The sequence below is a fragment of the Phymastichus coffea genome, unplaced genomic scaffold (assembly GCF_024137745.1).
Source record: "Phymastichus coffea isolate CEN01 unplaced genomic scaffold, Cenicafe_Pcof_1.1 PCOF00012, whole genome shotgun sequence".
Classification (NCBI taxonomy): Eukaryota; Metazoa; Arthropoda; class Insecta; order Hymenoptera; family Eulophidae; genus Phymastichus; species Phymastichus coffea.
In genome coordinates, this window is record NW_026706823.1 from 3,577,485 (window position 1) to 3,604,313 (window position 26,829).

A 26,829-nucleotide genomic window follows, 5' to 3' on the forward strand; every position below is an offset into this window, starting at 1 on the left:
GTACATCGAGGGCGCGCATTTTATTGCAGTCACCGATCATACGGCTCTGACCTGGTTGAAGAACAAGAAGGATCCGACGGGACGTCTGGCCCGCTGGATCCTCGAGTTGCAGCAATGGGACTTCGAGCTGGTGTATCGCAAGGGGACACTCCACCATGTCCCTGATGCGTTGTCTCGTGGGTTTGGGAGCGACGTGGAGGCTGCAGCATTCGAAGTCATCAACGACCCGTGGTACCTTCAGCTGATGAAGGACGTGGAAGCGCGTCCACTTAAGTACCGCGGGTGGAAGGTTGAGGACGGAATGCTGTACAAGTACGGCACGAATGAACTCCTAGATCCAGTGACTCATAAGGAACAGTGCTGGCGACTCGTAGTTCCGGGTGAGCATCGAGAACGTGTGATGCGGGATGCTCATTGCGAACCGTCGACCGGACATTTCGGACGCGAGAAAACGTACGATCGCATAGCGCGCGAGTACTTCTGGCCTGGCATGTGGTTTGACGTGCAGGGTTTTGTGCAGTCTTGCCCGGCCTGCCAGAGGTACAAACTAGAACAACGCGCGCCACAAGGTCTGATGAGCAAGCGTGTGGTGGAGCGTCCGTGGGCAGTGATTGCCACGGATGTTGTTGAACTGCCCCGCAGCAAAAATCGTTACAAGTACCTGGTGGTTTTCCAGGACTTGTTTACGAAATTGGTGGAGTTCAAACCACTGACAGTCGCGACCGGTAAGATGTTAGGATGTGCGCTCGAGGAACTTATTTTATTCCGGTGGGAAGTTCCGGAGTATTTGGTCAGCGACAGTGGTAAGAACTATTGCGGGGCGGACTTCATGACCGTACTCGAAGAGTATGGGATTGAACACGTGCCCTGCCCACCCTACCATCAACAGGCAGACTTTTGTGAACGTGCGATCAAGACGTTGAAGACCATGATCTCCATTTTTGTAGATCATGATCATCGCGACTGGGATAAGCACCTGCACGAGTTTCGGCATGCTATAAATACGGCGGTACAGGCGAGTACAAAGGTGTCACCGGCGTTCCTCAATTTTGGTCGGGAACCGCGTCAAGCGAAGAGCCTGCGTAGGGAAGTAGAGGTGCAGGGCCCTTTTGTTCGGTTGTCTCCTGAGGAGTGGGCGGACCGGCTGAAGCGCCTCAATGCTCTGAGGAGCCTGGTGGTCAGGCATATTGAGCAGGCGCAGGACAGGCAGAAGCGCCACTATGATCGTGGCCACCGGTTCGTCCAGTTCCAAGAGGGGGATTTGGTCTTGCGACGCTCCCACACTCTGTCCAACGCAGCGCAAGGTAGGAACGCCAAACTTGACCCTTTGTATATCAGTCCGTATAAGGTGCTGGAGGTGCTGTCCCCAGAATTGTATATTCTGACGACGGATAGCAAGAAGCAGGTGGACCGCGTACACGTGAAGGAGTTAAAGCGATATGTCCCTCCGCGTTCGAACCGAGCGACAGCGTGTGTGTAGAAACGGCCAATAGTTTGTAAGTCGGCGAATGGTGGGTCGAGTTTTGCGTTTTCCAGTCGTGCGAATCGTGAGTGTTTTCTTTTTGTCGTCACTCTTGTTTATGGTGTGTTGGTGTTGCATGCGGTCATTGTGGTGTCCCGACAGAGTATTATTGGGTAGGCTCTAGATTGGGTTGATTGGTTGGTTACAGGTCCAGCAGCATGTCACTGGCGGACGAGATCCGCAAACTGGGAGCCCTCGTCGGGACGGACAGCGGGTCTGGAGGTGAGGGGTCGGCCCCGACCTCGACACCGGAGCCATTGAAAGGCTCCGCGGCGGGCAGTGATGCCGCGGCGGAAGCCAGACCGGTGGCCAACTCGGTCGTTGAGGTGAGTTCTGCGCGGTTCGGGGGGAGTGTGGCCTCGGTGGCCGCCGTGATGCCCTCCGAACCCCGGGGCAGTGGGCCTTTCCCCGTTCGTGGGTCTGGCGAGCCATGTCCGGAGGTGGAGGACGCCTCCATGTCCGCGTCTGCTGGGGACGCGCTGGAGCTCGGCAGCGGAGCCGCGCAACTGGAGCTCGCGGCGTACCTGGGGGAGGAGCCAATTCCCTTGGCGACTCCTTCCGGGGCGCCGTTTTCCGCTGTCCGATCTCTGCCGCGTGCTGAGCGGCTGGCGCGGGAACGCCGGGCCAGTGAGGCCTTGGTGGCCAGGATGGTCCCGGTGGAGGCCTCTCCACTGAAGGGTAGGTCGGAGTGGGACAATAGTCTCAACTCCGGCCCGGCTCGCCAGGCACTGCCGTTGCAGAGGGCGCTGGCCAACCTGGCCGCCCGCGGGCCGCGGCAGGGAAAACTGGTGGAGCGCCTGTACGCGGGCTCGCCCATGGGGCTCCGGACGGCACGGACCCGGGGTCTGCAGGCTCTCGTTGAGCCACGTAACCCCGGTCTGGGCACCGAGTTACGGTGTCCGGGAGCCCGGAACGTGCTCCCGGCGATTCGGGAGAAGCCGCGTCCATCTCGCGGCCACTCGAGAAGGGATGAAATCCCTCTCGAGTATCGTTTCCTCCCGGCGTCGGGGGTACAAGCGGAGCAGCCGAAGCGTGTGGCGCTCCCAACTGTCGCGACCGGGGGCCGGGGCCTCTACCCTCCCGCGGGATACAGGGAAGAGGCGACCCCTCAACCGTCTCGTAAGAAGAGGTCTGGGCGGCTGCCCGATTTCACCAGGGACGTAGAGTTCCGCTACATCGGTGAGGAGCCAACTCCTCGACAGGAGGAGTTTCCTCGGTGCCGATCGTCGGCGGAGCCGGACGCGTCCGGTGAGGTTGGGTGCCCCCAGAAGGAGACGGTGAGGGCCGGTTCTCCACTTGTGGGGAACTCGGATTCGTCTCCACCCGCGGGACTGGTGGGGAAGGCCCCGTCGACGTCTCCATCCGAGGCTCGGGTTGGTCTGGTGCCGGAAGCCGCGGCGACCGTGACACCTTCACCTACCCTGGAGACGGGTTTGTCCGTCCCCGCCTCGGCGTCGTCTTCGCGTCGGGTCGTGGGTGATGATGGTATCGTCTACCGCCTTTGCGGTGACGGCCATTTTCGCCCTGTGACCCGAGCGGGGGGGCGGCGCACGAGGAAGGGGATTGAGGCCAAGCGGGTCTCTCCAGCGCGCACCGCGGTCGACCATCAGACCGCCGATGGCGCGCTGGCAAGCCGGTGTCAGCTGCCTCGGCCCGAGGCCGGAGCCGCCGCCGCCAAGCAGGGCACGCCATCGCCCACCTCGGTGGCGGCTAGGCGTCGGGCTCGACGCCGGCTTCTGGCTGAGGTCCGAGCTCGGGCCGAGCGGGGCTCACCAACCACGGAGCCGCCAGTGCTCCCGACGGCACAAACGGCGCCATCAACATCTTTGGCGCCGGAGACGCCACTACCACCTGTGGCGTCGGTGACGCCCTCACCACCATCGGTGTCACCAGTGCCGTCGGCGCCGAGGCCGTCCTCTCGTGTGAGGGTCCTGGCTTACCTTGCCGGGCTGTCCCGAGAGGATCGCCTGCGCCTTGTGGAGGAGGCTGATCAGGTATCGCAGCCTCCCGCCCGCGAGGGTGGCCAGTGGGTGAGGCCACGCGGGACCCAAGGTAAGTGGCGCTCTGAACCCCGCAATGACGCATGTTTCGTTTTCGGGAGTATCGTTAGGGGATGTCGTGTGATCCCCTGTATTTGTAGTTTCTTTTGTTGTCCCGTTATAGGTAGTGATGACCCACCATTCTTGTTCGCTCGTGGTCAGCGAGATGCGAGGCTCCCCGGGCAGAATTGCCGTCGGGCCGAGTTTGCACTCGGGACCCAGCCCGGGTGTGACACACGGACGATGAGAGCGGGGGATAGCTCCCGATCCTGGTACAGGATCGGTTGCTACGGGGGGGCTGTGACGGAGAATTTCGGCTCGCCGACTTCTCCTTCGTCTCTCTCTTGTCCGTTCGCTACACCCGGGCTGAGAGTGTGTTGGTATACACTCTCATGCCTGGTTTTTCTTTGTTTGAGGTGCGGCGAACGGGCATTGGCGGAGCTGAGGGCGGCCGACGGGATGGCGATCCGTTGCCAGGATCGTCATGCGGGAGAGCGAGCGGGATGGGGAGAGCGCGAGCTGCGCACGGATCCGATGCGTGCGCAGCCGGGGGGGGAAAATCGGCAGTATCGTTTGGGCTGGCCGATCGCGTGCGCGTGTTACTTTCATTCGTCGCCGATTTTGTTGGTTTTTCCGTTGGTTTTTGAAGCGGTGCGGTGCTTCGTCGTCGTTTTGTTGGTGGATGCGCATCCGGTGTGTGGGCGCGCATCGGTGGTAATTTTTTCTCGTGTTTGGAGTGAGTGGCTGGGTCGCGCCCAGCCAAGTCTTGCCGCCCAGCACCGGTGTGCGCGGGTAACGGCGAAGCCCGTACCGCTGGCGCGCGCGTGTTCGGCGAGCGAATCCGGCGAGCGGCTGAGCAGTAGCACCAGCAGCAACAGCTGAACAGCCGCAACAGCGACAACAGCAACAGCTGCAGCAGCAACAGCAACAGCAACAACATCAGTAGCAGCAGCAAGCCGCAGCCGTTGACCGGGAGCGGCCATCTTCACCTGAGGTCGCCGTTGTGAAGGTCGGTGCCGGTTTTCTCTCTCTCTCTCTCTTTCTCTCGCTCTCTTGCATGTCCGGGGTGTTCGCGGGTGCAACGGTGCAGGTCGGGCAGTGATGCCGGCCCCCGTTGCCGGGTGTTGAGGTCGCGAGTGCGTTCGCGGGCGTTTGGGCTTAAGCGGATTATCGGGCAGTGATTGCCGATAATCTGATTAAGCGGATTAGCGTTTTCTTGTATTAGGCCGATTTGCGAGACGGAGTGTGCGTGCTCCGTCTAATTATTAATTTGTGTGTCTTTCTTTATTTTTCATTTCTTGTGTTTGTAATAATAAATTGTTAATATATATATTTGTGTCATAAATCACTGCGTCAACCCGTTCGTTTTCCCGATTTTCCTTTAATTCGTGCGCGATTGGCACACACGCTCGGTGTGCCATTCAGTCGTGGGAGCATTCGTGCCTCCCGAGCCCTCCTTTGATAAATATTGTGCGGACGGCCGCGAGCAAATATTCTCCAACGAATAGTCGGCTTAAATAATTCCGTTACACGATTAAGGAAGAGAAACGAGTGGAGAGCGTATGACCTGTTAATTGGCGAAGTCCGTTGGGCTGGCACGTTGATCGCCTTTCTGCCGGCTGGTGACCTCCTTGGATATGGCGTGACTGGTGGACAAAGGGCCGCTCTCGAGGATACTGTTGGTGCGTTGACTGGTATGCTCTCGATCTCGGAGTCGCTTCCTTAATTCTCGCGAGAAGCGACGCAATAGTGCGTGAGAGACTGCTTCTCACGCCCTCCCCACTCACTTACCTAATCGGCGGCACGCGGCACCGCCAAGCGTGGCTAGTGTCGCACTATAGTTGCACTATAGCAACACTCTCTCTCTCTCTCTCTCTCTCTCTCTCTCTCTCTCTTCTCTCTCTCTCTCTCTCTCTCTCTCTCTCTCTCTCTCTTTCTCTCTCTCTCTCTCTCTGTGGTACGTACAACACCTCCTTCTTCCGCTCCGTTAATACTCTGCCTTACTCATTTTGTTTTCCTTCTTGGAGTGAAAACTCACTTTGCAGGGTATTCGCCAACTGCGGCTCTCATGCCTTGGCAATAAATCGCAATTTTTATTGCCTTTTTCGAGCCGCGGAGGCGATTAAATACCCGGCTACACAACATAACCTACAAACTTAAGCAACAACGCCTTACACACACACGCTTCTGCACACCTACGCTTCTACACACTACGGTTTCATCTGTGCTACTACACACTACGGTCTCATCTGCGTCCACTGCATTAGCTGCATATCGTTGCTGCTGCACTCATTGAACACACTCGACTTTGCTCCAACCTGCCGTAGCTGTTCTCGACTACATTCTACCTACATGTTGGTGAGAGAGAGAGAAAAAACACAAATCTCGTGCATGCCTATCTGCATCCTTATATGCGTTGCATAAATTTGCATTATTGTATTCCCTTGCGTTATCGTGCATTTCATATAATACGTTCTTATAAGTATCGCTGAGTTTCCATATACTGTGTTTATGTTTATATTTTGCTTGTACGTTTGTATACCTGCTCAGCTGGGAAAAGTTGCTGGCTAGAGTCTGCTAGGCACGCAATCACCCGCGAAATTCGAAATTCGTCAAACTCTCTACGTTCGGACAATCAACTGTTGCCTCTGCCAGCATCTCTCGCTCAAGTAGCTTTCCCCTGTCTGTCTACACCGGCCTGATTCTATGTCCAGTCAATACGCTAAATGCCTGTTTTCCCTGCGCCGTATCGACAATACTCTTTTATGCACTGAATGTAACGCGCTCCTTCATATCGACTGTGTATCGCCGTCACTGCGTCCCAGGGGATCTGAACCATTCATCTGCAGGAGTCATCAACATACAAGTAGCAGCGACTCGTCGTTGGCGTCTGTCGTCGAGGCTCTTCCCCAGTCTTCACCAGTAGGTCCACCGGCCGCTGGCGCGTCCCTCTTACCTTATCTCTCCAAGAAGCGGCTCGCCTCGCCCACTCTGTCTAGCTTACACGCACCGAAACTCCATTGCCTGGGTCCTCCATTGTTACGCCGCAATCCAACAACTGTAGACAGATCCTCGCCTGCATCGTTGGAGAATTCCTCTACTGCCTCTCACCAGACTATACAGGTAGAGCCTACATCTGAGCCAATCATGTCTGATAAACCACCTACTTGGTTTGTTGGCTTCCTCGAGGAATTCCAAGACCTCAGAAGCGATATCAACTCTATCAGCTCCACTCTCCAGCATTCCGTCAAACAAAATGATATCAACAATAAACTTGCTGCACACATTGATACCCCAGAGATTATGGTTCGCGGGCTCCCCTCGCAGTTTAATGGCTCGCTGTATGATGCCGCTCGCTACATATTAAGCGCCCTTGGTTTTGGCCACGGCCATGACATGCCTGCTATCGAGGCCACCCGAGAATGGTATCAGCCAAACCGCTACCAAAATGCGCAACAAAATGTTGACGCCCCCGCAGAGTCCCCTCACCCACGCCCCCCTTTTATCACTTTCTCATTCTACCTCTCATCAACCTCCTCTCGCGATCGCGTTATCGCTGCAACAGCTCGTATTCGTGAGCTCACCGCCCTATCCATTTTTGGGTGCGGTGGAAGCACCCCTGTCTACGTGCGCCCAGTCTACCCCAAAGTCATCTACGATCTCCTCACAAAAGCTAGAGCTGCCTGCACATCTCTTGGCTATCTCCGTCCTGTAGTCCGCAATCTGCGTATCTTCGTGCGACCGACATTTAATTCTGAGCTTTTGCCGATTCTCTGCGAGGAGGATCTACACCGTCTCTTCCCCAATCAAAATCAAAATCGCTCAGCAAACCTCTCACTCAACGCTATTACCCCTACTCGTGGCTCTCGACCATTCATTCCACGAAAGTCCCAGCGACTGTAGCAACCACAAAGTAATCAGCATCAATACCCGCATCAGTTACCTTCACTACTACAATACCAACAAGCGCAACAACCACTACAGCAACAGCAGCAGCAACCACAGCAACAGCAGCAGCAACCACCTCAACGGCAGCAACAACAGGAACCTCTGCATAGTCAGCAGCTACTACAGCATCCGCCACCCCAATTGTCTCAACAGCTTCATCAACAACCCCCGTCCCTGCAGCAACAATATCACCAGCCCCAAACGTTCCATGCCCAACCCCAGCATCAGCCACTCCAACAGCCCCAGCTACCGCACCTGCAAGCCACGCACCAACAAAAATGCTTGCAGAAAAACCGTGGCCGGAAAACGGCGCAAAACTCTGGTCCGCATCTGCTCCCCGTTCTGCCCGCTCATCCTTCATCCGCTGTTACAGCATCCTCCAATTCTCACACTGGCCAACCCCCACTTCTAAATCATCCGAGCATCAGTCCCGATGCTGCCCCTCGAATGTCTTCACTGGCAATGTATACGGCGGAGCCTTCACTCTCAAGTGGGACGAACTACCGTCAACCTTCCCACATCGCAGATGATGCATCCCTTCCCACTGAATGCACTATGGGAAATCCACCTACCACTGATTGACCCTCAGGGTCAATACAGCCCCCAATTGTTGCCCCCCCCCCTCCCATTTTCTGTGTAGCACATGCAAATGTGAACCGCCTGAACCACGGCGGCCATTTCGCCCTTCTTGAGGACAGAGTATCCCACTCACACTATGATGCTGTTGCCATCACAGAAACGTTCCTAAAGGATACTGTGGCTGACTCTCACCTCTCTCTCTCTGGATTCAACCTATTTCGACATGATCGCTCAGCCATGGAAGGTAGTGGTGTTGCTCTCTACATTCGTGACAGCTTCTCCGTTCGCATAATTGCCAAATCGCATCCTGATGACTACAATGCGTCAGAATTTTTGGTGGTGGAATTACGACAACAACATGCAAAACTTCTACTTGCTGTAGTCTATCGTCGCCCGTCTGCGTTGGCTCCACTGAATTTTTTCCAAACCATTGTCCCTCTTCTCCCAAATTATCATGACGTGATAATTTGTGGGGATTTCAACTGCAATCTCTTATCGCACACACTACACTACGTCAACGTGCTCCGAGAATAAATCGAGCGCTACGCCTTAAAAGTCGTCTCCATGCTGCCTACTTGTCATCGATTCCAGGATGGTCATGCTTCTCACACTCTTCTGGACCTCTTCTTAATTAAAAATTACACAGATATCCACTCCTTTTCAAAAACGCCGGCCCCATTTATTGACTGTCACGACCTTATCGAGCTTTCTATCTACGCCACGGTTCCCCCCTCAGCCACGAAAACCATCTTCATTCGCAAACTGAAAAGTGTTGACACAGTACAGCTAAATTTACTGGTTGCCGAGAGCGTTGCCGTACAGTATCCATCACCGCAGACTACTCTTACTGACCCAACTCAAATGTCCCTGGATTCACTCGAACGCTTCCTCTCAAACGCCGTGCTGAAAGCCTTCGACACCCTTGCCCCGGTTCGCCAGACAAAACTGTCTGCCAAGGCTAAGCCGTGGGTATCAGCTGACATTCGCATCCTCATGCGTGCTCGCACGGCGGCGTACAAGCGAGCAAAAATAACTGCGCTTCCAGGTGACATTCGGAGGTACAAAGACCTTCGAAACCGTGTTTCAAACCTGCTTGACACTGCAAAAAATAACCACATCTCGGCCAAACTTGCATCTGCCACAGATCCCAAGACCAAATGGAGAGAGCTTCGCTGTCTCGGCATTGCACAAAAATCCATGCTGTCTCCACTATCATTTTTCTCACCCACAGCGTTAAACTGTCACTTCGCCAAAATCGTTAACCAGCTTCCGCTTATTACTCTTTCCTGCTACGACAATCTCACATCGATACCACTCTCTCGCTCATTCTCATTTCCCCAATTCAATCTAAACCCGGTGTCAGTCAAGGACGTGGAGGATGTTCTCGCGGATGCCCACTCAAAGTCAAAAGGAGAGGACGGGATCTCGCTGAGAATGCTCTCGATGGTTTCGCAAACTGTCCTTCCGTACTACACCATGCTTTTTAATCACTCAATTGCCAACTCACTTTTCCCCACGCTCTGGAAGCGCACGCAAATTGTCCCGCTCTCCAAAGTGAAATCTCCTACCTCCCTTTCGGACACACGACCTATTGCTAAGCTATGTGAGCCCTCGAAGCTCTTCGAGCGCCTCGTCCATCGTCAATGGTCAGCCTACCTTCAGCAGCATCACCTGCTCGACTCCCGCCAAGCCGGATTTAGAAGGGGACATTCTACCGAGACCGCGCTCCTTGGTCTTCTCGACGATGTTCGGTTTGCTACCGAAAATAGGCTTCTCACCATCCTTGTGCTTTTTGACTTCTCAAAAGCCTTTGATCGCATCTGCCACTTGCGACTGATCACCAAACTGCGCAATATAAACCTCTCCGACAAAGCCCTCAAATGGTTTTTCAACTATTTGGCGGATCGCGTTCAGGCGGTGGTAGATGAGGGAGGCGTTGTCTCTGAGTGGCTCAGCGCTTCCACCGGTGTCCCGCAGGGGAGTGTCCTTGGCCCTCTACTCTTTGCCATCTACATCAACGACCTTCCGATGGTCTTGTCATCTGCCAAGTATATCATCTATGCGGATGACACGCAAATATATGTGCATTGTTCCCCGCGGGACATTGAGCGTGGCATCGTGGAGGCCCAGCGAGATGCACAAGCGGTGGCTGATTGGGCCTTGGGCAATGGCCTTGATCTCAACCTTGCCAAAACGAAGGCTATGATCTTGGGCAGCGAATTGTATGTGACTGCCCTTGACCTCACCACTTTGCCTTGCATCACCGTCAACGGACATAAGATCCCCTTCGTGATGGCGGCCAGGAGCCTTGGGGTCACCCTCTCTCCTACGCTCTAATGGAAGTCACATACTTCAGACGTAGTGAGGAAGGTTAACGGCTCTCTCAGCTCTCTTAAGTTCTATCGCCGTTCTTTGTCGCTCGCTCTCCGCAAGACTTTGGTTGAGTCACTGGTACTCCCACTGCTAAACTTCTCGTCCACCGTCTTCAAGACACGTACTCGTGACCTCCAGGTGGCGCAAAATGCCTGTGTCCGATTCGTCTCTGGTAACATCCCATTCCTACCAAATAATAATCTCACCTCTCATGTTACATTCCACCGCCTGAAACTACGTTGGCTCACACTCTCATCGACACGTCAACTAGCCCTCGCAAAACTATTTTATAAGGTCGTTTGTAACAATGGCCCGTCGTATCTGACTGGCCACATATCACTACTGAACCAACTTACTATCGCCCGCCGCTCTATTCGCAATATACCCGCGGCCTTCCACTTTCGTGCTCCACGCACTGAGTCCTGGAAGAGATCATTCGCAATTAGAGGTATGGATCTCCTAAACCAACTTGCAGTGACCACTTTTTCCTTGGAACGACTCACTGAATTCAAATACTGGTTATTTGATCTTCTTTTCCTCCTTGAAATTGACAGATTCGCTATCCGGGTTGCACAGGAGCAAATGACAGGTACAGCCTCCCTCGCTTACCTACCCCATATTCCACGCCCGTACAACGTCTCTGCGTTCGCTCCTAATCCTTCATATCTACTGGTAGGCGGCAGATATTTGCGTTATCGATTCCTGAATGATGAACCAAATCTCTCCCTCCAATCTAAACTGTAAATATGCCCCCCTCCCACTGCGTTAATTAAGTTTATATATTAAGCTCGTGCGCACCTCTCTGAGGTTCTCTTATTTGTATTCTTAGATTATATAATTAGCTTAGTCTCTACATGTACATTTGCGCTGCCTTGCACTTCTATGTATCAACTAGATTCGACTGCTGTATTGCAACAATCCACTTGCTAAAACATGCCGTTTATACGCTTACAATACTGCTATTGTCACTATCACTATTATATATTGTCAACTGTGTATTTCTTCCAACCACACGGGGTCCTACCCCATGGTTTAATAAAGATTAATCAATCAATCAATCAATCAATCTCTCTCTCTCATTCTTGATGAAGAGAGAAACCGATGCTGAAACAAAAGACTGGCATCAGGCACGAAACATACGTGCGCCAGATGCCCGCCATGAGCCCTTGCCGATGTCGGAGAGAGAGAAGGGACGCACGGTGTAGGCCATGACCAGCCTACACCGTAACAAAAAAAGGAATTACAAATTTTTTTCCCTTTTCTAACAAAAATGCAAAAGTATACGCACCACTAATGAATATCTTAAGATTATTATAGGTATCTTATTATATCTTATCTTATTGTAGATACAAACATTTTTAGTCTTTTCAAAATATTTCATCTAAGCCTCCTTTTCATACTATTTTTTAACAACGAATTATGCTCCCATCTAAGTATTTATTTTCAAAGAATCATAAATGGAAAGAAACTTTTTTACTTATGCTTTTAATAGCTTAAACACTTCAATTGAAAAAGAATTAATATATAAATGAATACGATTAACTATGATAGCTATATGAATTCGATTCTTGAAAGCAAATTGTATGGATCACCATACAACAACTTACATTTCTTCAGATTGTTGATGAGAAGTAGAAGACTGTGTTACTAATATATTACCACCAACTTTTATTTGACAATTGAATTTTATTTCAAGTGAAATCAAATTGTGAAGAACAAGTTTGATAGCTCTGAGCAATTGCTCTACTTAAATCAGGATTGCTTTGTGTGTATTTCCTTTATTTATTTGTGTGTATCGCCTTTATTTATTTGTGTGTATCGCCTTTGCTATATCTTTATATCGAATAAGATCTTCAATATCCAAAAATTTAGCTGAAAATAAGTTCTTCGTAAATTTTCTATGGCATCTTCAAAATATGTAATAGACGGCATATTGTGATAAAAACCAATAGATAATCACAATTCATTTATATTATAAATAATTGTATTATGTCTTAAAAAATAAATCAACCTCCATTTGATTCAGTTTTGATGACGAATTCAACTTCAATATACGGAATTTCGGTTTAACTTTAATGAACGGATTTCAGTCAAATTATCTATAAAAACTGTTTTTTATACAACATTGAAAATTTTTCGTAGAAAACTGCTTTATATTATCGTATATTATCAAGAACACAACACTGTACTATAGTTAAAATGATGTTTTATGACATGAAATTGCTTATGCGGAAAACTGTGTTCCTTTAATTGTACTTACTCCCTCTCAAGCAGAAAAATAGGATAGGAATAGGGATGGAACTTAGCATTTTCCTTCATTCATGACACCATTCACAATGCAAAGTCTATCACTCACAAATGGGGAGCCCTCCGTGACCATGGGTATAGCTTCCAACCTTCTTCCTTTTCCACTACTCTTCTTCTCCCCTAACATCCTGAATCATCAGTACGTTTCAGTGGCCACTCGTCACTCTGCTCTAACTAAACAAGCTTTCGATGACATAATTAATACTCCGATATTTGAACCGATTCCTTCTCATTTTCCACAACCCTTCACCTTCTCTAGTGTCTCTCAGCGTGAAGTTGAGTCCGAGGTTTTGGCCCTTCGCTCCAAAGGCAAGGGTAATGATGGCCTCTCTGCTCAAATGCTAAAACTTGGTCTTAGCTCCCTACCTTCTCTACTCACACTCATTATAAACCAATCCATCCTCACTTCAGCTTTTCCTGCTTTGCCTGGAAATGTACTATCATCTGCCCTCTCTCAAAAATTAAAGCTCCCCAGTCTCCCTCTGATACCCGGCCAATACCTCAGCTTTACGAGTCGTCCAAGGTCCTGGAGCGCTTACTTCATAACCAACTATCGAACTATCTGGAGACCAGCAATTTCTTAGACTCAAGGCAAGCTGGTCTTCGCAAGGGGCATTCTACTGAGACCACTGTGGTTGGTCTGTTGGATAATGTCAGACGCGCTGTTGAGATACGTCAGTTCACGATTCTTGTGTTGTTCGACTTCTCCAAAGCGCTTGACAGTATCCCTCATGACTTGCTCATCCAAAAACTGCGAGCCTGTAACCTGGCAGACTCAACACTTCGCTGGTTTTTTTGTTACCTGTCGGATCGGTTGCAGGCTGTGGTTGATCGGGATGGCTCATTGTCCGGCTGGCTGCGCGTCCGTTCTAGAGTGCCCCAGGGCAGCGTCCTTAGACCTCTTTTATTTTCCATTTTCATTTTCAAGGTACTGCATTTCTGACAGCACATGATATATATGCTGATGACACTCAAATCTATCATCATTGTTCTTCCTCTGAAATTATTCCAGCCCTCACTAAGTTCAACTTGATGCCCAGGCAGTCGCGGACTGGGCTACTTCAAATGGTGTTTGCAACTAAATGTTTCCAAAACCCGTGTCATTGTTATCGGCAGTGAGGTTTATCTATCCTCTCTACATCTAGATTCCCTCCCTCAAATCTTCATTAATAACATCATCATTCCATTTTCCTCCTCCGTCAAAAGTCTTGGACTCACGATATCCTCATCCTTACAGTGGAAAACTCACATCAACAATACACTCAAAAAGATCTACATGAATCTAAATTCGCTTAAATTTTACAAGAAGTCTCTCGCGATTTCACCCCGATCTTACCTAATCAAATCACTCATCTTCCCTCATTTTACTTATGCTTCTATTGTCTTCGACAACCTGGACAAAACGAGGCGGCTTGCTCTACAAGTTGCTCACAATGCCTGTCTCCGTTTCGCTACTGGTTTCATCCTTTCATCCCATCCCCTGACATTGAAACCCACGTCACCTTTCATAGACTACGTCTTGGATGGCTCTCCCTTGAATCTCACAAAAACATTTCATTAATCCTTCTTGCTTACAAAACAGTTTCTCTTTCACATCTCTCATACGAGGGTGGTCTGATAAGTACTTAGCCTACAAAAGAAAAACGGAAATTTTAGGCTTCCGTGGCAGCGATTACCTCGTCATTCGACTCAAATTTCTGCCCGGCGAGTGACTTTTTCAAGTTTGGAAACAAAAAGAAGTCGCATGGGGCTAAATCTGGAGAATACGGTGGATGGGGCAGCAGTTAGTAGCCTAATTCGACCAATTTGGCCATGGCGACGGCGGAGGTGTGAGCCGGTGCGTTGTCATGGTGGAGGAGCACTTTTTTCTTCGCCAAATGGGACCGTTTTTTCTGCAATTCGACGTCGAATCTGCACAATAATTCGGCATAGTACAGCCCTGTGACCGTTTTGCCTCTCTCCAGGTAGTCGACGTAGATCACATCTTGTGAATCCCAGAAAACGGTGGCCATCACCTTTCCGGCCGATGGGGCAGTCTTCGCCTTCTTCGGAGCACTTTCGCCGGGTAAAGTCCACTGTTTCGACTGTTCCTTGGTCTCTGGTGTATACCAGTGGATCCATGTTTCGTCGATTGTCACGAAACGACGCAGAAACTCCTTCGGATTGCGCTTAAACAGCGTCAGACATTGCTCTGAAGTTGTTTCACGGTTGCGTTTGTTGTCCGGAGTGAGTAAACGCGGTACCCATCGCGCCGACATCTTTCTCATGCCCAAAATTTCATGCAGAACATGACCCACGCGGTCTTTTGAGATGCCTACGATCTTAGCTATCTCGCACACCTTCAATCGTCGATCTGCCAATATGAGATCGTGAATTTATGTCACGTTATCCTCCGTGGTAGCCGTTTTCCGAGCACCTGGACGTGGCTCTTCGAAAATCGACGTGCGACCACGTTGAAACTCGTTAAACCAATTTTTGACGGTCGCCATCGAAGGAGAAGAGTCACCGTACACAGCATCCAAGCGCTTTTTGATTTCGCTGCGCTATTTCCCTTCCAAAAACAAGAATCGAATCACCGACCGATACTACTCTTTTTCCATTTTTCAAAAATCAACGGACACACTTGATTTCACACGCTCTCAAAAATAAACTACAACTCCGATCCGGCTAAAATCTTGACAGTAACCATCGAGAAGGTTGTACTACGTGATAGAATATTTCTTTTGCGAGAGTGGCGCCATCGGGCGATGAGGCTAAGTACTTATCGGACCACCCTCGTACCTACCACCCATTTCCAACCACAAAACTCTCTTCATATAAAACGTTCCTCCCGTAATTTACCTTCAGCTTTCTCATATCCAGCTCCGCATACTTCGACTTGGAACCTCTCTTTTACAATTCGTTCCATCTACCTGCTAAATCAACTGTCCATAACTGACTTTGACATTTCCAAATATATGGAGCTCAAGTTATGGCTGTTCTCCCTCTTCATGGTCCTGGAACATCAGCACTTCATTTAGAGGGTCACGTCCGAATCCTTAACTAACCTCTCATCCATTCGAAAATTACCTACCGTATCCCTTCCGTTCAACGTCTCAGCCTTCACTGACAGTTCAAATTACCTGCAAACACCTGATTCCTACCTCTCTTATAATTTCCCTCCCTTCAACACATAAAAGCTGCAATATTGAATTTTCCTCCGTTTTCTGTCCAGATTTTATTTCTTCTTATCGCTCTTCTCCTTCTTCCATCCTTTTAATGTAGTTGTTACATGACTCGCAGTATCTGTCGTTGCCGATTAGATTTATCTGCCTCCTTGAAGTCTTTAATTGAAGCCCGCCTATCCTCGTTGCTCACACGATTTTCTTCCCCCTTTATCTTATGCGACTTATTTTCTTTTGTGTTCTGCGACCTGCGTATCTTTATTTTGTTTCTCTTATTGTCATATATATCAGTGTGATATTATTGTCCCACACTCTTTCATCTCTTGTTGCTTTTCTTATTGCATTTTCATCTTGTTATATATCTTGTTATATTGCCAATGTATTGCGTAGGTTACCTAGTTTTATTTTTATTTATATTAAGGTTTTAACCAGCAATCGAAGATTATTTCAAATTATTAATTTATTTTATAATTGATACATGCACACGAAAATTCTTAATTGTCTAATTATTATTATTATTCTAATTATTCTCAACTTCTTCGAGTCAAGATTGTTACAGGTGGTTCATTCCAGGGGGCACCTAGGCTTTATCTACTTTTTATTACTCTTGCATTTCAAGTACCCATAAAATGTGTAACCACAGTTTGATAACTCAACATAACCTAATTACCATCTTAGCTCTATACCAATAGAGCTCTAGACAATACCAATTTAGCTCTTACTACTAGGTAATCACCGTCACCGTTCTTCCGATCTTCGCTGCTCGTTGCAACCTCAGCTAACAAGAAGCTTCATCTTCTCACCAACTACACGGTCTTACCTGTTTTTTATCACGAGAAGAGACCCACAAGAGTTCGTTAATTCTCATGTGAAGAAGAACAGCACTCCGCTGCAACTTTGTATCTCATTCTCATTTAAGCATTTGTTCTTTGTGTTGTCCTACTCTGCGTTTCTGGCCATAATTTTGCTCATGCGTTCTGAGCATTTCATATTTGCTCACGTCACATTCATTTTATAATTGGAATGGCTACCTTCGTATTTTTGTAGCGTACTCTAGTCTTAAGCTCTAGGTTAAGTGCCGAAACAGCAAAACTGTTCACTCTTACGGCCAATTTTGCGTTTTGCGAAGATTTTGCACAGGTGTCAGTGTCGTGACACTGCGCGGAATTCAAATTCAAACTTTACCCGATCCTATCACCTTATTGTTTACATTTTGCTCTTTCCTCGTTGGATCTTGTCAATCCCGAGATTAGCAATAGTGGGTGATATAGCCTTCCTTGCCGATAACACAGGCCGACAGTTTTTAGATCCCGAGACCAGACATAGTGTACCCGATGAAATTTGAAGTGCTGAGTCCGAATCTAGTCTTAGAATAGATCCATCACCCTCAGTTTCTGAGATATCCTAACCTAAAAGTGTAAAAGAGACTGTTTTTCGCTGTTTCTGAAAAGCTGACAAGAGCATACGAAAGGGCAAGTTGTCTATTTTAAAAAACACTATCTAATTTTTTCAAATAAAATTTTTGAAGCGGAGATATCGTTTTTTGAAATAGAGAAAATTTGTGTATTCAATGGTACTATAAACTACATGAAAAATAATAATAATGAAATAGATTAATACATGAAATAGATTAATACATAAAATAAATTAATAATTCATATATAATATGCAAATTCCAGTTAATAATTCAATCTACCTAGATAACACTTATAATCTTAAACAATTAATAAATTCAAAATGTCCTTAGCGTCAAATCACGAACCCCAATTGTTGAGTTATCCAATAACATAAAACATGCGTGAAACAAAAATTGCGAACATTTAAAGTCACAAATAATATGAACTCTTTATACTCCGACAGGTTAACGTCAAACCCAAACCTCAAGAACCCTAGATTCTTTACACCCATGACAGGCTAACCCTTAAGTCAAACTCCTAGAATTCTACACTATTTTTTAATTCAAAGAACGATATCTCCGCTTTAAAAATTTTAATTGAAAAAATTAGATAGTGCTTTTTAAAGTATACAACTTGTCCTTTTAAATGCTCTTTCCAGTTTTTGACTAAAATGGAAATTAGCGATGTGAGAACAAGTTAAAAACAACGAAAAAGTCTTTTTTGCACTTTTATGTTAGGATATCACAGAAACTGAGGGTGATGGATCAATTCTGAGACCAGATTCGAATTCAGCGCATAAAATTCCTTCGGGTAGACTAGGTCTGATCTCTGGGTCTGGACTTTCGTCAAATTTTATCGGTCTGTGTAATTTTGCGCGGGCAAATTAAAACATCAAATTTAAAACTAATTGATGTCAAGGCGATCTTGCTCAAAGTGCAACCTACACCTGCGACATCTTTATGATTCATTGCTCTGCAGTGTATATAACATCCTGTACCATATTAATTGCGTTTCTCCTCGACTACGAACTAAATACCATAATCAATTAGATTTCCGCTGTCACAAACAACGGAATTGACTCCAAACAAGGCCACTCTACGTGAAAGCTATAACGGGGTTCCTGCTCAGCTTCGCTCGAGCGGGACACGCTATATAAAAGTAACCGCGGAAAAGTAGATGAGTGACTCTCCAGAGCAGCTCGGTACTCCTGCACCGGGTGTCCTGGGTCCAGCAGCTCAGTTGCCTCCTTTTCTGTCAGAAAGCTTGGCCCGCGGAGAGTGTCGTAGGCTACGCGTGAAGATGCGCGACGTCCAAGAAGAGAGATTCGCGCGTGTACAGTCGCATACACAATTACGGTCCAAGGAACAGGGAGTCAGCGGGCAATAAGCACTCGAATATGATTAAACGCGGATGCGTGTAAATTTTAATTAGCAACAAAGGAATACATATTATCAAAACGATCAATATAAACAAAGTTAATCGCAACGCAACAAACTCGCAATAGCTTGACAGTCAAGCGAACGGAACTGCGCACGCGCTACGCGGTTAAGGTCGCACAAGCACTCGCTCTGTTGTGAGCTGTGCACAATGGCGACAGCGAACCGGCGCGCACCGTTCGAACGAGGAGGCGACAGCGCTTAACCTCGTCGAAGCAGGTAGCAGCAAAATCGCCTCACAGGAGCCGGGTGTTCACGAACGGCAAACCGCACTTATTCGGTTCAAGTACGACGAATATACAAAAGCGACAGCACACTCGCGGAGAGAGAGAAAATGCCGGTATCAACTGTGGCCGCGGCGCAACGTGTACAAAAGAAAAAGGCGAACGTAAACGCGCGGCTTAGTTAACGCAAAAAAAGGGAGAGAGCGGTATAGAGAGAGAAGACAAGCGCTAGACCTGGTACTTACAGTATCGCCGCTTGCACGCTTAATCTAACCCGCGGACCAAGAGCGTTAAGTAGCGGACTCGCTTCTGTTGCGTATTCGCTCTTGTCGTCGATGAATTGGCGATGACGCTTCTCCCCTGATAGGAGCGGTGCTGATCGTCCGTAGTAGGCCTCTGCTTCAGCCCCGCTGTAGCGATATTCTCTGCTACCTTCTAACGCTAGTTCTTCGCGAGGAAAAGCCGGAAAACTTGTGGCGACTCGTGCGAGGAGACTTAGCCGGTCGCTGATTGAAAGCCAACTGTCTCAATTTTCGAAACTCTCTCTCTCTCTCGCAAGGAAGCGTCTCTCCGCGAGGTCCGCGCCGCGAGTCGATATCGATTATCGTACGCCAGTTGCGTCGCTTACCAGTTCGCTGACGTCCGTAATGCTGTAACTATTCAAACGATATGATAATTTATAATGTTTATTAAATATATTAGTTACTGGCTTCTTGGGGAGAGAGAGACATAACGAATATACAAGCGATTCGTTATAAAGCTTATTAAAGTGCGCAAAGACATGATGAAATTCGTGGATTTATGGCACAGATTGCAGTCGATACTCATGCGCGAGATTCTCACTTCACTATCACCGATGAAGCGGAGCTTCTGGTGCACAGCCTGGCCTTGTAATACAATGGCACACTCTACCAGGCTACCATCGCTGTCATTAGAGAGCTTTGGCATTCGGAGGTGATCATGATTTGCCACCAATCATCCACACCCATGAACGGAACCAATCAAAGTTACAGCAACAGCAGAGTACTCCAATCCTGCTCAATCACTTTCTCAATACCAGCGTAACCAATCAAACTCGCAAGCACAAGACCGTTCTGCTTTTAGCTCAATTGCCTTCCATTCGGAACGGCAAGTTTAATTTCAATTTTAAAAACTATTTCGAAAAGTAGATGTTTTCCGTTTCAAAATATATATTCTGATTATGAAAAAATATATAAAAAATAGACCACAAACGAAGCGGAAGTCCGACGTTTTCGGCTGAGCGCACGGAAATAGGTAGGGGTGGCAGCGGCAGAGGAGATATACGTATATATAGTAATATACGAGTATATATAGTATATATAGTATATTAAGATATAGTATATATAGTATAATACGCTCATACGCGTAGCGTATAGTATGCCATTTTTAGATTATCTGCGATTATTTTGTCACTATTTTAGTAATTTTTCTTCTCTCTCTCTCTTCTCTCTCTCTCTCTCTCTCTCTTTTTACGTATCTGTCTGTATCTCTCTCTTTTCTTCTACTCTGCTCTTCTCTTTCATCATAGTAAGCCGCATTCAGCTCCTATCGTATCATTGTCATGGGCCAGCTCCCATCGTATTATAACCTCATAGGTCCAGGTTACATTCATATTGCTTACTTCTGGGATCCGAATGAACATAGCTATACTACTGCTTCCCTCTCCCTCTGTCTCTCGGTTCCCACCTAATATTTGCTAAGGTCACGTGGAATATATATACAGGGTAGGCCATTTTAAGTGGACCAGTAGGTTTTCTCGGAAACTATGAGAGATAGCGAAATATTCTTCAGACAAAAGTTGCTCTACTGTAACACTTACTGTAACAATTGACTAATTTGGTAAATAAATGTAATAAATGTTATTTTGGTAAATAAATAATAAAGCTAAAATACTTTAATCACTTATCTTCTTCATTTATGACCTTGAATAAATAGGGCAAAATAGACCTCACACATGACGCCTACACAAAAAATTGGGTAGAATTTCCCGCTCTTTCCGAATCCGGGGTCAAAAATAGGGGTTCCCATGTAAAAAAACAAATATGACCTTCAAATAACCTTGAACATGACCTCCAAGGTCAAAGGTAGGGTCATGGGAATGTGGCCCCGTCGAAGTTGAGCAACTTTTGTCTAAAATATTTTTCGCTTAACATTATCCTTACCCGGTCATTCAGGTAAAAAAATTAAGAAAAATAATAAATTGACCTTCACATGACCTTGGGTGGTGAAGCGGACTCCACATATGTTACATCATCTGAACATAGAATTTCCCGCTCATTCTGAATCCGGGGTCAAAAATAGGGGTTCCCATTTAAGAAAACAAATGACCTTGAACATGACCTCCAAGGTCAACGGTAAGGTCATGGGAATTTGACCCCCTCGAAATTGAGCAACTTTTGTCTGAAAAATATTTCACTATCTCTCATAGATTCCGAGAAAACCTACTGGTTCACTTAAAATGGCCCACCCTGTATAGAAGAAATTTAATATATTAAAATTATTATATTAAAGAAATTTCAAATTTCATAGAATATAAGTTTTTCATTATTATTTGAATTATACGGCATCAAGAATAATATTAATAATTGAATAAAAGTAAATATTAAACGAATATTTTAATTTTTTTCTCGCGGTTGATTTTACAATGTACAGAGCGGAGTGATTAGCCGATTTGTCGGTGACGTTTATTGTCGCGCCAATAAGTAACTTACTTTTTTCCAGGGAGTATTAGAAAAGGAGACACAAATTCATGTATAAAAAAGAGTCGCAACATTTAGTTATTACGTCTTATAAGCGGTATTAATACACAATTGATAAGTGCTAGATTTAATTAGATCAGTGATTGTTATTTATAAAATTTGGTAAGAGAAATTCGGTAATAATTAGCAGATCCGAGAATAAAGTTAAAAAACGATCGTAGAAATTAAATATCAAAGGTTGACGAGTTTCAAACCAACATTCTTGCTGATTCGAAACAGTAATGGTACTATTTCGTACATCGCGTCAACATCACCGTGTACTGTATGAAAGGAATATTTAAGGACGTTCTCCGGCCTGCAGTTGTAGTCAACTCAAAGTAACCTCTTCTATGTGTGTTACGATATGCACGGAGCAGTGATATGGTTGAGAATCACTTAGCTCTGTCGAACTGTCTTTCGATACGTAGAGGTTTCAAACTCGTTTGATCGCGCAGCTTTACGCGATCTGGCAACACCGTACTCGTGGCCAGATGCATGTTTATTTCTTGCCGAGTTTCGTAGGTTAGTAAAAGCGTCAGGCAAATGAATACGATGTTGAATAATAATCGTAAACGAAATGGTAAATTTATTTCAAACAAAGCGTTGAAAAGGAACGCGAAAGCTATTAAGCGTATGTCTGAATCGAAAAAATGTGTTGTGACAGTTAGCACAAACAGTTTTACGAGTGAAGCAGAAAATGGAGTTGGCTTCGGAGTCGGCAGCGGAATACGTTTAGTTCAACTAACAGAATTAGCCAAGAATCTGAAGTGTTTTGAATGCAAGCTCAAATAATCCAGGTTCTCAGATTAGAAAATATGACAGATGAAAGACGTAACGGGCTTCATTCCGTATTAACTGTTCTTTGTAAATCTTGTAGTCTGTATACTAAAGTACACACAAGAAAAATTGAAAAAAATAATGTATCTCAGATAAACGCGGCAGTTATACTTGGTTAGTATGTTTTTCTATACGTAAATGTATTTAAAGAAAATTATACTTATGTGAATAAACGTGAAATTGAAAACTCAGTCTACATTGTAGGTGCTGTACATGCTGGCACAGGAAATACTGTTCTGAATAAAATTCTCGCCTGCACAGGTGTTCCTAGCATCTCCAATGATTTATACAAACGTTACGAGAACATGGTTGAATAAGCGATGGAAAAGGAAGCCAAATCTACGAGTTGTAAGCGTGCAGCAATCGAAGAGAGAAATTTAGTTATAAAGAATATAGAACAGCTGTGCAATGAGTTGCAAGATCATAAGATCGATAAAGTAGATTTATATTATAAAATCACAATCGTGCCCATACTTTGTTATAATATATATACTATATACAGGGCGTAACAAAAGTACCGAAACGGTCCTGTATTTATTCAAGTAAGGTAGTTTTTAAAAAGGTTAGGGTCAGGTCTTCCGTAACTTTTTGTAAGGAACTCAATGGTGACCTTGGATTTGACCTTGAACTAGAGTTTCAAGGTTATTTGAAGGTCAACTTTGTTTTTTTTAATGGAAACTGGAATTCATGACTTTGGAGGTGGGGTGGGGTGTCATTCGGACCCCATAAATATCCCATCATCTAAACGTACAATTTCACCTAGAATTTAAACCTGCGACGAAAAATGAGGGTTCCCATTCAAAAAGTAAGGTCGACCTCAAAATGACTTTGGGGGTAGGGTGGAGGTCATTTGGACCCCACACATATTACATGATTTAAACGTAATATTTCCCACTCTATCCGAATCCGGGATAAAAAATAGGGGTTTCCATTTAAAAAAACAAAGTTGACCTTCAAATAACCTTGAAACTCTAGTTTAAGGTAAAATCCAATAAACTTTTTCTCTGAAATATTTTCTGAAGAAATTAATTGAAAATCCTAAGTTCTCCACTAATCCTTTACGATTTGTGTGGTGTTCGTCGCTATGAATGGTGCTTCAAGCGCGCTTCACATTCAATCGGCAAGAGTAAGAAGTCTAAGAAGAATTGCCCGTCATCAGAGAAAAAGAAAGACAGGACATAACATCCAACATGCATCAAATCTACACTAAAAATTTCTCATATTTTCAACTAAAGCGTTTGATCAACTTTTATTTTTAATTTTGCAGCGTTCAACATTAGCTTTACAATTTGATGATGTATACATACCCAAGTATTATGAAATCCTTTTGAATCATTAATTAAAACACAATCTTTAGGTCAAAAAGTCCAAAATAAGAAGAAGCCTATTTCAACATTCATATATTAAAGTTACTTATGTAACTGTGTTATTGTTATCTAATTATGACACTCTTAACCGAAAAATTGTGAAATTAAATTCAAGCTAGAGCATAATTTGTATTAAAGCTAAATAACTTTTAAATACTTCTATGACTTTAAAATTCACTTTATAACTTTTAGTTATAAAAGTGACAGTTTCTATGAGCTTTAACGAAACAGATCAATGAAAGGTATAGTAAAAACCCTAAAATAAGGTTCTTTCATACTGACCACAGTCCAGCACCAGGTGTACCAGCGCTTAGCCCGCTTGCTATTACACGAGAGTGTCTCCTTTTAATCAGTACCACATGTTTTCATATGTCAAGCACTTGAATTTTATAAAAATATTTGTAGAAAAAATCCCCATGAATGCGTAGAAGCAAGAATTAAAAAAACAACTACTTTCTAAGATTTTCAAACTTGTTTAAGAAAATAATTAATAACTTTTTGTAATAAACAGTTGTTGTTTATCATTACAAATATTTTTAAAGATTAAGTCTTTAATAAAAAAGTGGATCTCTATACCTTTATAAATTTTTAAAATATAACTTTTTGAAAAGTTTTTATCATTTTTTTAAAGGTAATTACTTTTGATCTAATTAATATTTTATGTTAAAAATTTATAAAAGTGATGACCACTACATAAACAACAATTGTGCAAAATTAAAAAAAAACCGTCATCCAGTGATTCTAAGCTGTTTGAAATAACTAAGATTTACCCATTCATCAATAATTTGTAGTTTATTTAAAAAATCGTTGTTAATTCTAGATTCTTCAAATCTTGAACTACCTGCGATATCCTTCAAATTTGTCAAAAACTAAATATTAAATAACAATAATAAAATTTATAATATGCTTTTAATACATTTGTAATTTATTACTCAATGATATTTGTTTAATATTTACTTTTATTCAATTATTGATGTTATTCTACATGTACTATTCAAATAACAATGTAAAACTTATAACATTTTATGAAATTTCAAATTTTTTTAATATATTTATTTCAATATGTTAAATATTACAACATATTAATTTTCTTCAATATATATACCACATAGCCTTAGTTTTTGAAGTTACAATAACAATAACAATAACAATAATATTATTTAGAATATTTATAGATTATGGTTTGCTAAATTATATTCTCTTAAGTATAGATAGATTATATTTTCTTAAGTAGGCAATAGTTGAGACAAATTTCCATAAAGTTGTTCTTTTTTATATTTGGAAAAAATAAATAAAAATTCAAACAAAAGATAAAAGTTGCACATATAACAGATATTTTAATTATTTGAAATTCAAGTAGAGTGAATAATTTAACAAATTTTATATTTGATATATCCATTTTTATTAGTCTTGAATATTAGAAGAATTAACTTTTGAATTTACACTATATTTATGATTAAGCGCTTAAATACCATTGATACAGATTCCTTATATTATTTATGAATATACTAAGTCCAATAAATATACTAAGTCCATGCTATATATATAAATAAATTATATTATATTCATAATTAAAAAATAATTATCATTTTCTAATTCCAACCTAGTCGTTTATTTTGTTTCATTGAGTTTTTTATATCTATAAATTTCTGACACAATTATTATCATTTCTGATATTTAAGTAAACCCATTGTGTAGACTTAGACATGGTTATATTTTTGTAGAATATTGATTGACTACTCATTACTACTACTCAACAAGGAAATATTATTCGTTCAGTAGTGATTTTAGTTCATAACTTCATAGTAAATTATTAATTGTTGTAAAAGAAAATTATTACTTTTCTGTATATATCCCACATGTTTCTCAAATTAGTAAATAAAATCATTATTCTGCAACGCAACTAATATAAAAATGAACACAATTTTTAAAAATTGATTTCTACATTTACAATATCAAATAAAACATTTTAAAATAATTGTTTTTTTCTTTTTTTGCTTACACTATAGAATCATAAAAATTCTTATTTATCAATAAGAGTTGACTAAATAATGCTTACTTGAATAATTCATACACAAATTATTATCAGTCATCTATATTGCTTGTAACAATACACCTACCACTCGTTAATATTTCACACTAACAACATATATTTCACTGAGAAAATATTACTTTTTGCATTTACACATGATCAAAAATTCAAGGGTTTACGATCAAAACTGTTTTCAAACGTAACTTAAAATAACATCTAGCGCATTGCGGTTACGAATTGCAGATGTTTATTGTTAGATTCGTACACATATTTAGATTCATACACATTTCGCCAAGATTTAGCTGTTATAAATCCACGCTTAAAAATTCAAATTTTTAAACAATCATAAAAATAATTAATCCATTAGATTATATGTCTTTTAGATAAAAATAACAACGAGATAATTTGTTTGTTCGCCTTATACTATCACTTAAAATAACAAGAAAAAATTCATTTTACCTACAAAACCTATTATAATTACGACGAAATTCAAACTTCAAATAATCCAATTATTTAAGTCTATCATGCAATAACAGTAACTATAAAAAATCTCTGATAATTTGATTTTGAAACTAATTAAAAAGAAATAATTGTTTACTCCATTAACCCATTAACGCCTATCCCAAACAACACAAAAACGTTTTGAAAACGTTTTAGAAACGTTATTTACAAAACTTGAAAACGTTTCGAGAATTCGGTTAAAAAAAAACGTTTTCGACACTCCGTGCAGAAAGTGCGTTTTTCCCGCACGCTCGGCAAAGAACGTACGTTGAAAATCGCACTTTCCACACGTCGTATCAAAAAATACGGTACGGCACATGTTCGGGAAATGTTGTATCATAATG

At 44.1% G+C, this 26,829-nt stretch overlaps 1 protein-coding gene across 4 annotated transcripts in view; it reads right to left on the reverse strand.

Annotated features, from left to right (window-relative positions):
• LOC131672620 (double-stranded RNA-specific editase Adar-like) overlaps positions 1-26,228 on the reverse strand; it is a 623,043-nt gene extending 596,815 nt beyond the window's left edge. For all 4 annotated transcript variants that reach the window (XM_058949983.1, XM_058949974.1, XM_058949993.1 and 1 more), the window contains exon 1: positions 26,012-26,228. In XM_058949983.1, coding sequence (XP_058805966.1) covers positions 26,012-26,045 — 34 coding nt within the window. In that variant the 5' untranslated portion in view covers positions 26,046-26,228. The remainder of the gene's footprint in view (positions 1-26,011) is intronic.
• Positions 26,229-26,829: the final 601 nt, after the last annotated feature.